Source organism: Schistocerca serialis, chromosome 2 (genome assembly GCF_023864345.2).
Source record: "Schistocerca serialis cubense isolate TAMUIC-IGC-003099 chromosome 2, iqSchSeri2.2, whole genome shotgun sequence".
In the NCBI taxonomy this organism is placed as follows: Eukaryota; Metazoa; Arthropoda; class Insecta; order Orthoptera; family Acrididae; genus Schistocerca; species Schistocerca serialis.
In genome coordinates, this window is record NC_064639.1 from 1,130,256,807 (window position 1) to 1,130,270,978 (window position 14,172).

At 41.6% G+C, this 14,172-nt stretch overlaps 1 protein-coding gene across 1 annotated transcript in view; it reads left to right on the plus strand.

Annotated features, from left to right (window-relative positions):
• LOC126458589 (hepatocyte growth factor-regulated tyrosine kinase substrate) overlaps positions 1 to 14,172 on the plus strand; it is a 119,763-nt gene that overhangs the window by 87,583 nt on the left and 18,008 nt on the right. Inside the window, exons 11-12 of the mRNA XM_050095728.1 lie at positions 964 to 1,180; positions 8,499 to 8,683. Coding sequence (XP_049951685.1) covers positions 964 to 1,180; positions 8,499 to 8,683 — 402 coding nt within the window. The remainder of the gene's footprint in view (positions 1 to 963; positions 1,181 to 8,498; positions 8,684 to 14,172) is intronic.

Below are 14,172 nucleotides of genomic sequence, written 5' to 3' on the forward strand. Positions count from 1 at the left end.
TTGGAAGAAAAATATTTTGATTTTCGCCTGAGAAGGTAACATTCAATTGTTGGCAGCACTTTTTTAACGGTGTACCATGGCAGTTGTCCTGACACAGGTCATGCACTGCTTGAAAGATGCTCATTGCATCCAGCATTCTCAGCTATGCCAACAGTAAATTCTTGAACAATTTATGGCATAATTGGCTATTCGCCTTGCCCAGGAGCAATTCCCAAATCACTAGTTAATTCCAAGTTCCAAATCATGTCTTTCAACCACAGTGTGGAAAAAGAACCTCTCCATATTCCTTCAGTGCATCAATACTCACAAAAAGAAGCCGCACTATTGCTGTCGTTTCGATACAGCAGCTTTGCGAGTAAAATCTTGCTCACCTTGTCCAGACCCATGTTGACAGGCTGCAACAATGCACACTGATGCTTTATTTCAACCCAACATCACCAGTTTTCATACCTAATGGCAAGTCATGGCACTAACACTACTATCAGTGGAAACCTGTAGTGCACAGTCTGTACCACATTCCTATAAAATTGGGTAACCAGCAGTAATTAGTTCACTGTCTACATTGGCCCCCAAAAGTTGTTGTAACCACCTTATACGTGGGTTGCCACTAACAGTTCTGCGCTTCAAAAATTTGTGCTGAATTTGACTCAACTTTTCCACTAATTCTTCTTATCATCATCATCTCTCTTGTCACTTTCGTTATTCCTTCGTTCCTTCCTCCGTCTGACCCTTTGTATCAACTTGAGTTTTAATTGATTGATATTTTTCTTTAATTCTTTTCCATCGTTATTCATGCTTCTGGGTAGTTCAGATCTAACACATTGAGCATTAGTGCTGTGTGTGTGTGTGTGTGTGTGGTTCCCCCCCCCCCCCCCCCCCCCCCCCCCCCCCCCCCCCGTGAGTGTGGCGGCTTTGTCTATTTGTTTCTTCTTTAATTTTATGCCATCATTTTGTATGTTTCAGCAACAGAAACAGGAAAATGGTGAACCGGATTCTCAAATTGAGGAATTTGTGGGTGCTCTAAAAAGTCAAGTGGAAATATTTGTGAACCGTATGAAATCAAACTCAAGTCGTGGGCGTAGCATTGCTAATGACAGCTCCGTGCAAACACTTTTTATGAATATTACAGCTATGCATTCTCAACTTCTTCGATATATTCAACAACAAGATGACAGCAGAGGTAAGTTACTGACGTACGACAATATCTTTGTTACACACTGAACTGAGGTGCCATCAGTCATGCTAAAGATGCAGATCCCCCCCCTTCCTCACATATGACATAAATGGATTTTATTATTATTATGTTCTATTTATAAGTAAAAGCTATATTGTGTGAAAAGAGCATAGAACAAATATCTCTGTTCATGATACAGTATCATTCAGTTTTGATGACCAGAATGCTAATGGCTTATAAATGTAACAAATTATAACATTTATTAGGCATCAGACACACAGCCAACAGTCTCACAGTTCCAGAATGCTGGACCGAGACTCTAACTCGGGACCTTTGCCTTTCGCGGGCAAGTGCTCTACCACTGAGCTACCCAAGCACACTCCGCTGCAGAGTGAAAATCTCATTCTGGAAACATACCCCAGGCTGTGGCTAAGCCATGTCTCCGCAATATCCTTTCTTTCAGGAGTGCTAGTTCTGCAAGGTTCACAAGAGAGCTTCTGTAAAGTTTGGAAGGTAGGACACGAGGTACTGGCAGAAGTAAAGTTGTGAGGATGGGGCGTGAGTCGTGCTTGGGTAGCTCAGTTGGTAGAGCACTTGCCCGCGAAAGGCAAAGGTCCGGAGTTCGAGTCTCGGTCCGGCACACAGTTTTAATCTGCCAGGAAGTTTCAAACTCACAGTTCATCCAGTCAAATCCTTACAAGCTACATGAGCACCAAGACATGTATTTTTCTGTAGTTACTTAACAAGTTTTTTGATTGAAATACTTGTGATCCCTCTTTGTGGCTTCTTCTACAGTCCTTGACATGGACTTGTAATGTATAGTGATTGTATTCAGCCATCTGCACCTATAAATATATTAGCAATTTGGCTTTCAAATTTACTATATATTAATGGTTCACAATGACTGTTTAGTCTTTGAGTGTAATTTTGCAAGGGTGCCATATTGTGCTTGCAATTACAATTAAAAAATTGGCCTACTGGTCATTACATTTGTTATATTTAACATGAGTTTTGGCCCAACATTTATTTATTATGACCTTCTATTGCACTGATACACTATTCGGTTGTGACGTATTTTTGGGGAAAATATGCTCGTTCTTCTTTTTGAGGAATTTTAATGAGAGTGGGCATTAGTTTATGTATCATTGCTTAGCCACCAAAATCTCAGGGACAGGACATAGATCCATATGGAAAAACCTTTAATATTTATTTAAGCTGTACTTCAATAAGGTATCTATCTATTGAGATTAAACTGTTGTTAGCAGGCAACTTCTAAGCCACTTGTGGGAGGACGACGGTTCAATCCCGCGTCCAGCCATCCTGATTTAGGTTTTCCGTGATTTCCCTAAATTGTTCCAGGCAAATGCTGGGATGGTTCCTCTGAAAGGGCATGGCCAACTTCCTTCCCCGTCCTTCCCTAATCCGATGAGACCATTGACCTCGCTGTTTGGTCTCTTCCCCCAAATCAATCCAATCTAAGCCACTTGAGCACCCCAGGAGCACGTACCTTACCCATGCAAAAGACCAAACAGGGTGGCACAGTGGTTAGCACACTGGAGTCGCATTTGTGAGGACGATGGTTCAAACCTGCGTCTGGCCAACCTGATTTAGATTTTCCATGATTTCCCTAAATCACTTCAGGCAAATGCCCTTTGAAAGGGCATGGCCAGTTTCCTTCTCTATCCTTCCCTCATCCGATGGGACTGATGACCTTGCTGTTTGGTGCCCTCCCTCAAATCAATCAACTACTCCTGCAAGAAGTCTTCTGGCTGTATGGATATTTATTTCCGTAGCGTATTGTGGAACCATTTTAAAAACGCACTTGGAAAGCTAGTCCTCCAAAAAAAATAAAAGTGTAGTTACAACAAAGTTACACGAGTACAACAAGATAAAGGAATGATTAAATATGTGTACTGTAGAAAAGAGAGAGAATCCATTTGAAATTGTGTGCCCATCAATATCCATAAAGATGTGAAAAATACTGTGGGGAATTTGAAATCTATCACTAGGTTGTGCAATGACACCTTACTGATACAAACAGCTACGCATTGTCAGAAGACTGCACTTTTGCAAGACAAGGATCTGAGTCAGTATCCCGTAAGAGAACAAAAACACAACAGTCTTAAATACAGCAAGCACTTCAAGCTGAAGAGATGTATTGGTTGTAGATACAGCAGAATCACAGAAGCAATGAGGAGTGAAAGGAGGCACAGAAGTAAAGAATGTAACAACAAAACATTGATGAATTACAAAAACTACTGCCTTAACATCAGTTTCACAACTACTTTCCAAATACGTCAAAGGTGAATTTATCCCTCCAAAACTAAAACGTTATGTTCAAAATCCAGCATGATGTTTCAGATGTCAGACATGGCCACAATAAAATATCAGTAACAGTAAGGCAACTTACAGAGCATGTGGGGAATAAGCTATAAAACTGGCTCTTGTTGCTCTCCAGAAATGCGCACAAATTGCTCAGATGCTCACTCTATTTAGGGTAGTAATTGTTTTGCATACATCGAACAGTACAAGATCCAAGAAATGAAAATAACAAAGCAAATTCCATAGGCCAGACCTAAGAAGTATATAAGGGTCTGCAGCAGCCTGCTTTTGTGGTGTCATTTGCATTAAGCTTTATGGGAAACATTAACAAAACTAAGCATCTCTTTGCAAGCAGAGGTAATAATAGATGGTCCAATAAACAGCTTTACTTGTAAGAGAATTTTCACCAATACACAGGACAGTAATATGCAGCTCCTTCCAAACCGACATTTGAACAAATGGCTAACATTTTATAGAAAGTATTGTCAAATAGTCTGATACACAGAGAGAAAAAACCACTCTTCCTTCCTAAGCCAAATTCCCACAATAGCAAACAGAAGATACCAAGAAAGATAACATCACTGCCAGAGAAGGCAGCTGTAACACCATCAGGCAGATGATTGCAATGATCCACGTGACTTCATTACGGAACTTGAATATGTCTCTCCACTTAAAACCTTTCACCCAATATAAATGTAGAAAAATGGAGAACAATCTCCAATCAGTTGCAGAATTATTATGATGTATTGTGAACAGGTTCTTAAGTCATTTGGTGGAAATAAAGTTTTTGACTGAGGGTAAACAAATTTTTAAATGTTCACAAGACATTTATTTTGAACCATATGACACCCTTGCCTTAAACATTATGACCTGCATGGAGACAGATCCAAGGGAGGATAGCACTGTTTGTCGTCATCTCATTCTCACAATCAACAATAAAACATCAGTACCAGAAATGAATATGTCTCTCACTAGATATTGCTCTCCCCCCCGGGGCTCACCGCTCTTTGGTGGATTCGTGCTTGGCTACCACGGGGCCCCTTCCTTGCGGAACACATCTGGGGCGTTTTTGGGAATGTTCCACATTGTCTGTAGCTGATATAAGAACAGTCTCACCACTGTTTTTTGTTCCTTTTTCTTCCATTGTTCCCTTCTCCTATTCTTCCTCTGCTTCGGCATTTGCTACCAGTGTCATTTTTTCAGCCCCACTCGAATGTCTTGTTGACACTCAGCCAAATGTATAACCTGTGGTTGAGATATGCATGAGGGCGATTGTTCTCCTTCTCCCCACTGTATCAACTGCCATGGCGACTATGCCGCCGCCCCTCGAGATTGTCACGTGTATCTCAATGAGCGGGCTGCCCAGGAGGTCTGGGTATACCCGGTCGCTCGCAAGTTATTGGCTAGTTGCAAACCCTGTGTTCTACTGTCTGGCACTTACAGTACTGTTGTTGCTACATCTCACTCCATGAAGGACATGGCCACACAGATTCAGCTCTGATGTTATAAAATCACCCAGTATCACGGTAGCATCGCCATCTCTTCATCCAGCTGTGCAACAAGCCATCAGACTCTCGTCTCAGGGGGTGAAGTCACCAGTTACACAACCGGCAGGCCAGAAAGGACAGAAGAAATACTCCCGTGAAGACTTCCTACATCCCTTCAGCCAAACAATACCTGAGTCTTCCTCTGCTAACCGGAAAGGTTCAAAAAAGTCTGACAAAGGCAAATGGTCTTCTCCTTCGCCAACTCGAAGATACTCTTCGACAGTGTCGCCACCCTCACCTAGCTGGTCTGTATTGCCAGTGCACGCCACCAACCATTTTTCTGCGTTGGAAAACAGAAGAAAGCCAACACTTCTGTAGACCTCATGGAGCAGGATCCTCCTGTCTCTGTGCCCTGTGGCAGTGAGTATTTGTACGCTGGCTCTCGGCAGCTTCCAAGGTGACATCCCTTCATTTTTTTCCCCATCATGACTCTCCTCCAATGGAATGTTTGTGGCCTTAAATCCAACAAAGAGGATTTATGGCTGCTTTTAGAATCGCATCGTCCACTTGTTCTCTGCCTTCAGGAAACAAAATTGCGTCCTAACGACCACTTTGAGCTTTTGCATTTCTTCCCTGTCCATCTCATGGGGGAGTCGTGCTGCTCATGTGGTATGATGATCATAGTCAACCTATCTCCCTGACTACCTGGCTTCAAGCTGTTGCAGTTCAGCTTTTCCTTCCTCGCTTGACCTTTTCTCTTTGTACTGTTTACATTCCAGGGCAGACTTCCTCCAGCTTACTGGGCAGCTCCCTTACCGCTTTCTGCTGCTCAGTGACTTTAATGTGCACCATCCCCTTTGGGGTTCTCCCAGAACCTGTTGGAGAGATGGCCTCCTGGCTTACCTCAGTCAGCTTAACCTCATCTGCCTTAGCATGGGAGTACCCACGTTCCTTTCAGACTCCACACACATCTATTCCCATTTCGACCTATCCTTGCACACTGCCCAACTTGCCCATCGTCTCCAATGGTCTGTTCTTTCTGACACATACTCGAGTGACTATATCCCGAATGTGCTACCCGCTTGCTGTCTCCTACCCCCACCTGTGTGCACACCCAAATGGCAGCTTACCAAGGCCAACTGGAGGCTTTACTCCTCCATGGTGCCCTTTGACGAACAAGATTTCCCCAGTTGTGATGACCAGGTGGAATATCTTACAAACATTAACCTTACTGCTGCAGAACGTTCCATTTTGTCGCACATCCTCTTTACCACACCGTGTCCTGGTCCCTTGGTGAACTGAGGCATGCTGTGACGCAATTTTCATGCAGGGACATGCTCACAGCATTTTTAACCATCAGCCGATGATTGCAAACTGTATTTATTGTAAGCAGATGGGTGCACAGTGTCGTCGCATTCTTCGGGATAGCAAAAAAGCTAGTTGGATTTCATTTACTAGTTCTTTCTAACAGTTCCACTCACTCTTCCATTGTGTGGACCAACTTCTGACGGCTCTCTGGGACTGAGATCCATTCTCCAATTTCTGGTCTGACAGTAGCAGATGATACCATCGTGGAACCAACTGCTATCTCCAACACCTTGGTCCGCCATTTTGCGGAGATTTCGAGCTCCTCCCACTGTCGCTCTTCCTTCCTTCATTGGAAATGAACAGAGGAGGCTTGGGCGATACCCTTCTCTTCTCAGAATCGTGTGTGCTACAATGCTGCCTTTCTTACGATAGAGCTAGATCAAGTTCTCACTTCATCCCGATCCTCTGACCCATGGCCAGATGCTGTTCACATTCAGATGTTGCAGCACATTTCTCTTGTGGGAAATCACTTACTGTTTCATTTGTACAACCGCATCTGGGCAGAGGGCATGTTTCCCAAATGCTGGTGTGAAGCCACTGTCATAGCCATACCTAAGCCCAGTTAGGACAGACACCTTCCTTCCAGCTACTGCCTCATTTCTCTCACCAGCTGTGTTTGCAAGGTGATGGAACATAGGATTCATGCCCGACAGGTATTGTGGCCCGAGTCTTGCCATTTACTAACCACTGCACTTCGTGGATTTCGAGCACGGCGTTCTGCAGTTGACATCTCGTCACTTTGTCCACCCATGGCATGAATGGTTTTCTGCAGAAATCCCAGACTGTGGTCATGTTTTTCAATTTGGAGAAAGCCTGTGACTTTTGCCGGAGGACTGGTAGCCTCCGTATTCTTTATATGTGGAGCTTCCGTGGCTGCCTGCTCCATTTCCTTCAGGAAAATTTAAAAGACAGAGTTTTCAAGGTGCAAGTGAGTTGTGCCTTGTCGGGCACCTTTATCTAGGAAAACGATGTGCCTCAGGGTTCTGTCCAGAGCATCATCCTCTTTGCTTTCGCAAGTAACCCTATAATGGCCTGTGTCCCGTTGGGCATATCTGACTCCCTTTTTGTTGACAATTTTGCCCCATTGCAGTTCTCCACAGACTTATCTCATTTAGCAGTGTCTTCAGCTTTGTCTCAATCATATTTACTCATGGAACATCGACAAAGGCTTTTGTTTTTCCACCAACAAAACCGTTTTATGAATTTCTGGCGGCGCAATTGGTTTCTTCCACCATCATTACATGTTGGGCCAGTCTGGGTACTATTTTATACGCATATGCGTATATGTGCACGTGTGTTGCATGTGTATTTGTCCTCTAGCTTGATAAAGGTTTTATTCTGAATGCTAGCAAGTTTTCTTTCTTTTTTGTGCGAACTTGTCGATGACTCAACACTTTTGATTTTTGGTGAGTGGCTTCCTTCACTCCTAAAATATTTACATTCTACCAGAACTTACCTGCTGTAACTAAACTGCACTTATCAGCTATATGAGCAGGTGGCTGAAACCAGAACATGTCATGGAAACAGAGCAACAGCAGATGCTTACAGAAGTGTCATGAAATCTCGGAACTATTTCATCATTGACCATGAAACTGAATGATTAACCCCCTCGGACTTCGCAGTTCAGACCTGGGTACATTCTTGTCCCCAATAGTAAACCTAACTTTGGTACAGAAAGGGGTGAAATAGATAGTTATGAAACTATGACAATTTATCTCATGAAATAAAATTTCTACAACATGGTAGAAACAATTTCAAGTGCAGATTAAAGTTTTTTCTCTGTAGCAACACACTTTCTATGCCGTAGATGAGTTATTGAACTAAAATAAGCAGTAAATAATAGATCTGTAAATTGTCAGGATATAGCCATATAAGTATCTTTTTATTGTCTCTGTAGTCTTTTGTTCGGTTGATACATTTCACATTGTAACATTCATTATGAATATGACCTACTGACTAAGTAACAAACTATGATAACTTTTGGCACATGATGATTGCCATTTTTACATGAAATGTTCCATAATTTGATAATATGAACTGGGCTATAGCCTTATCAGGGTATTATGAGCCAGATAAATCATAATTGCTATTTTTTCTCAATGTGTTAGTCAAAATTTCTTTCACTAAGCATCTGTTTTTCCTGTCAGTGTATTACGAAGGACTTCAGGACAAGCTAGCACAAGTGAAAGATGCAAGAGCCGCTCTAGATGCATTGCGGGAAGAACACAGAGAGAAGCTGAGAAGGCAAGCAGAAGAAGCAGAGCGTATTAGACAACTCCAGATGGCTCACAAACTTGAAATAATGCGCAAGAAGAAACAAGAATATTTGCAGGTTTGTTTTATACTAAATTTTATTTGAATGAGCAACAACATTATGGAAGTATAGGGTCATTAGTGGTGGTTGTTGTTGTTGACTTTATTTTCATAGGACTTACAGATCATGGAAGTTACATAATTCAGAATAAAAATACAAATGTAGAGATGCTGTTTAGAGATCCCTTACATGCTTTCCACACTCATCTGCCTTCAGCTCACAAGCTGGACAGGCCTGTTGAGGTGTCTTCCATCAGCAGTTGCAAGGATGGCTGTGTGAGACCCCATTCTGCTGTCTTTCAGCTTCTGTACTCTTGGCTTTTTCAACGTGTGACATAGAACAACTCCTCTTTTCATGAGGACATCGACACTGACTTGGATCCTCATTCCCACACATTTTATCATGCCAAAACCTAGGAAATGCATAAAGGATAGAAATGTTCTGAAGCTCTGGGATGTGAAAGATAATTCAAGAGGACTTTACACAAATTTCAAGGAACTAAATGGCAGAATTTCTTCTTTTGCAATATACAATGCTTGCTCTCAGCTAAGTTGTTTAAGCATTGCTACTTTCATCTTACTTCCAGTTATTATTGTAATGTATCAGCTTATTGTAAGTATACTAGCTCTTAGAGCAATATTTGAGACAGAGATAGGAGAGTAATTGTTAAATTACATAACCAGCACAAAGTTGACCTCTGGCAAGGATGTTTAATATTAAGATTTGTCAATTGTTGACATCTGTTCATTTGATTTGATTAGTGCAGTTGGATGAAACCAACTGTGGTCTTATCCCACTGTAGCCTGCACTAAGTTTATTGTGTGGTTTTGCTCCCTGTGATTACAGAAAAACCAATCAGTACCCGTAAGAAGTAAGAGGAGACCCTTTAGTAGCTCTTTATTAGACACGCTTTGTTCAGGACTTAATGGCTCAAATATTCCATCTTTTGTCCTCCAATGTTTTGCATTGGACGATTAGATGATATGTGGTTTCATTCTCTTTACCACATAATCTACACCGGGCTTGTTCCTCTACATCAATAAGGGTTTCTTAAAGTTCCCATGACCAGTCATAAGCCCTATCATGAGTTAATCTGTCATGTCCAGGCCCAGGATTATGAAAATTCTTGTGAAAAACAGCTTCCGCATCAATAGCATGCCATGGATTTTGTTTTTGGATCATAGTCCAGTATCTGCATGCTGCCTCCCCATCCATCTACATAGTTCTGATTTGTCTATCACCTTAGTGATCATTAGGACAGGTTCTGGTCCAAAAATTGGAGTCGTCACACCTGTTCAGGTCAGCCTATCAGCATGTTCCTTGCCACTAATTCCCAAATGACCAGGTACCCACACCAGGTTTACCATGTTGCTTTGCCCCCTCACACAATGGCTTCATAGCAGTCTCCAATGGTCCTTGATTTCATTGCAAGGGCTATTGGAGATTTCAGAACTGCTTGGCTGTTTGAATAAATGCAGATGCCACGACCTTCATAGCACCTACACAAATTCTGCTCCATACATACCCCGACAGCAGGTATTTTTCCTAGCATACCATTGCCAGCTTCCCTAGAGAGATTGCACACTCTAGACTAGGTTGTACCTTGTATACCCCAACTCCAGCACATTTGTCTGTTTACAGTCTGTCAGTAAATCATACTGTCTCCCACATGCTGTCTTGGGGTTCATTATTCCACTGCTCCCTACTTCCAGTTGTTATGTTGAAAGTTTTATTGAAGCAGCTGAAAGTTATTGTACAAATAGCCAACATTTTTTCCAACCATTCTTATATTTACTACATTCCCAATTTTGCTGTGAGATTTTGGATGTCCTAAAGGTATTCAGATATTTCCTGTTTTTAACCTGTATATTGCTGTTACTGCCTCCACTGTAACCCATAGATGTAATGGCAGCATGTCCAGCAGTCTCCACCACAGCCATAAATAAGTGTGTTGCCAATTCCACAAGTTATGCCTAAGCAGGTCAGTCTCTGCATATTGCGAACCCCCTTAGCAGCCACTATCTGTTCTACTTTATTCTGCCATATTGTTGTTTTTTGGTAATAAGTGGTGTATATCCAGTATGTATTCCTGGAGTTTCGACCCCAGTTTTTACCACACGCTGTTTTAGTGCTCAAAAGAGCTCTTTTTGCCTTGAAACATACATTCTTTATGTAAGAGGTCCATGACAGTTTTGTGTCCTGGATTACACCTAGACAATCTACTACCCCGTCTACTGGCAGAGTTTTCTTGAGAAGCTTGAGATTCCAGTATGTGTACTGGATATGCTTCCTCATGAATGGTACCGCAGTTTTCTTGGGACTGACCCTTAGATATTATTTTGTGCAACAGTTTTGCACATTGTTCAGTGAACATTGTGCCATTATTGTAACAGTTACAAAACTTTCCAAGTGTTACTATGACTAAACCATCTGGATATCCTTGATAAAAATAGCCTCTAGCATTTAGTTCTACAATGAATTCGTTCACCACAAGATTCCGCAGTAGTGTGGACGAAACCCCTCCTCGCAGACACCCCCTTGTGGTGTTGATCATCACTTTCTCGTTCATCGTGGTGGCTTCTGCCTTTCTTCCGTTTAGCATGGACTTAATCTACCTGCATATGGCAGTTTCAGCACCATGCTCTTCTGCAGATATAACCATGGATTCGAATGTTGTTATCTTAATAACCCCCTCAATACCCAGGACGATACCAAGAACAAATTTCCTGAAAGTGTAGAGCTTTTTTTTACCTTCCCAACAAGTGAGTGAAGTGCTGTTTCACATATTTGCGTACTTGGTCTGCGCATTGGTTTACATGTAGAGGAACTTCAGTTAAGCTCTTTTCTCTAACACACACATTAACTAGTTTTTATAATGCATTTAGAAGAAAGGAAGATAGACTGATTGGTCTCACATCCTTTGCCTTCGTATGATCAGTTCTTGCTGGCTCCGGAATGAAGGCAATGCTCACTGTCCTCCAAGCATTAGCAGTTATTCCTGCTGCTAGGCTGACCACCTAAACAGTCTACATAGAAATGTAATTAATATATCTTCTTGCATGTTGCAGTAGAGCTGGAAAGATTCCATTTGGGGCGGATGACTTGAATGGTTGAAACACCACTATCCTCTAGATTCTTTTGAAATCAACACATTCTCTGGCAGATTTCCAGTTTTTCCATGTTGATTAACTATAATCCAGTCCCTCTCAGGGGACTGACTCTTGGTCTGTGTTATGTGCCACAGTGTATTGAGGAAAGTGAGTTATGAAGAACACTTCCAGTGTCCTAGCTCAAGCAGCTGTACCTTCCACTTCCTTATAGAATACCTTTCAGTATCATTGCTCATATTTAGTTTTAATTGTTGCCATCTGTTAGCGATGCTACAATTAAAACTAAATGTGAGAAATGGTTTTGAAAGAACCGATTGTGTGTCTAATTTGAAATGCAAGTGAGGAACACAATATTCAGTGTTACATGCTTAGGAAGTCAAATAAATTTGTTCATTTTACATTAGCAGTCTGTTGCAGGAAACTATAGCTAGTTAGTGATCATTGATGATGCAATCCAAGACTTGCTTGTTGACCCGGAATATGAAGCTGACATCATAGCATGTGAAGACTTTACAAACTCTTTGAAGTAGGTGATTCTGAAGGCAACATACAGTGCTGAGGGCAGATATTTAGGTGGCACAGCAGACAGGTTAGGATGCATTCTGATGATTATACACATTGATGTAATTACAGTGTTAGACTGCCACTGATCAAATAGATATATTTTCTGATGACATTGAGTATTGGAATCTTTTCTGGGAACAATTCAGTTCCTCTGTCTACACATACCCAAACTTGTTAACTATAAATAAATCTGTATGTCTTTGAGGGTATCTGGAGGGGGAATCCAAGAATTTGTTGCAAGCCATTGCTGTAGCTGCAGTTGATTATAAGCAAACCAAGGAAATTTTATGTGGGTGTTATGGTGATAGAAATAGAATTATGCTGGTGCTTCTTAAGTAACTGGAAGGTGTCACACCTGTAACATCTGATACCCCAAAATCTCTAAACATTTTTGAATGCAGTAAGCACATTTAATTTTTGCAAGCACTAGGCTTAAGACCAAGTCTTAGATCCAAAGATACCTCACACTTCCCCAGAAGGCATATGTTGTCACTGGATAATCCACATAAAGAGGGAACAATTTTCAGACGGGAACATCCTTAAATTAATATATAAAGCCCTGTCGGTGCAAAAGATCATTGGGAAACTTGCAGACCAACTAACATTGCACTGTACAGAGTGGCCCTCAAATTTCTAAGTTATGACATACAGAACACAGATCCATATTGTAGGTAGAAGCCTACTGTGTGTTTTGCGAACAGTGTGGTCACTGTATGCAAGAGTGTGAGAAGGTGAAGGGTGTTTATGACCACCTCAAAATTTTGAGATCCATCAGTAGGTACTTTTTTTCCCTCAATGAGGGTCATTCAGGAAAAGACTGTAGAAAGGAGGTCTTTTTTGAGAGAGCGAGAGAGAGAGAGAGAGAGAGAGAGAGAGAGAGAATCACAAATCAGTTTGCAGCAATTCAGAATTGCCTACTTCATTGGCTACTCCTGCTGAACGAAATTCAGTCAGCAATATGAATACTGTTTGTTAAGTACTAACTCAGTTCCAGACAGCCGGTGTTTCAGTAACAGACCTACAGGTGTAAGTAGACTTACAACTTGTGTTTTAGGTGGTAGCAGCCAATCTAGTTTCATTAGCAGATCATTAGACAACAATATAAAGCTAGAAGTTGTTGCGAATCATCCACTGGCATGCCTTTGAATCTTCATTCTTTGCAGCAACTTAGCGTCAGCTGGTCTGCCTGATGTTGAGAAGCACATGGAACAATACTCACTTTACAGTTACCACATTAGAGAGTTTTCAGTCCTTTTCAAGACATCTGTCAGTACCTCAAGAGTTCAAAAAGCAATACATAAGAAAATTGTGAGGGCCTGCTAAAAAGTAATGCCTCTGAATTTTTTTTATTCTATCAGTTGAGATATTACATGAATGCGTATTAGTCGGTCAACTTTCCCACTTCAGTGATGCAAGTTGCAATCCTCTGCCACTAGAGGGCTCCAAATTGTGACTTGCAACATTGTGGGGTGTAACATAACTTTGTTGGTGTTTGAGAAACAGCATGCTGTAATAGTTTCTAATCCGCAGAAAACATGCCTTCAGTTGAGATCCATAGAAGAATGAAAAATTTGTCCAGTGATGATTATATCGACATCAGTATTGTGTGACATTGGGTTGTGCATGCAAATAATAAAGGAAATGGTGGTGCTAACCTCAAAGTGTGTGATAGAGCTCAGAGTTGCCTGCGTATGGCAGCTGACAATACCAACTGAATTGGGTTCCAAAACTTAAAATCACCATGGAGGACTTCACTTTGATAGTGATGAAGCAGTGCAAGCAGAGATGACATTGTGGCTCTGTCAACAAACGGTTCTATAGTGACAGTGGTCT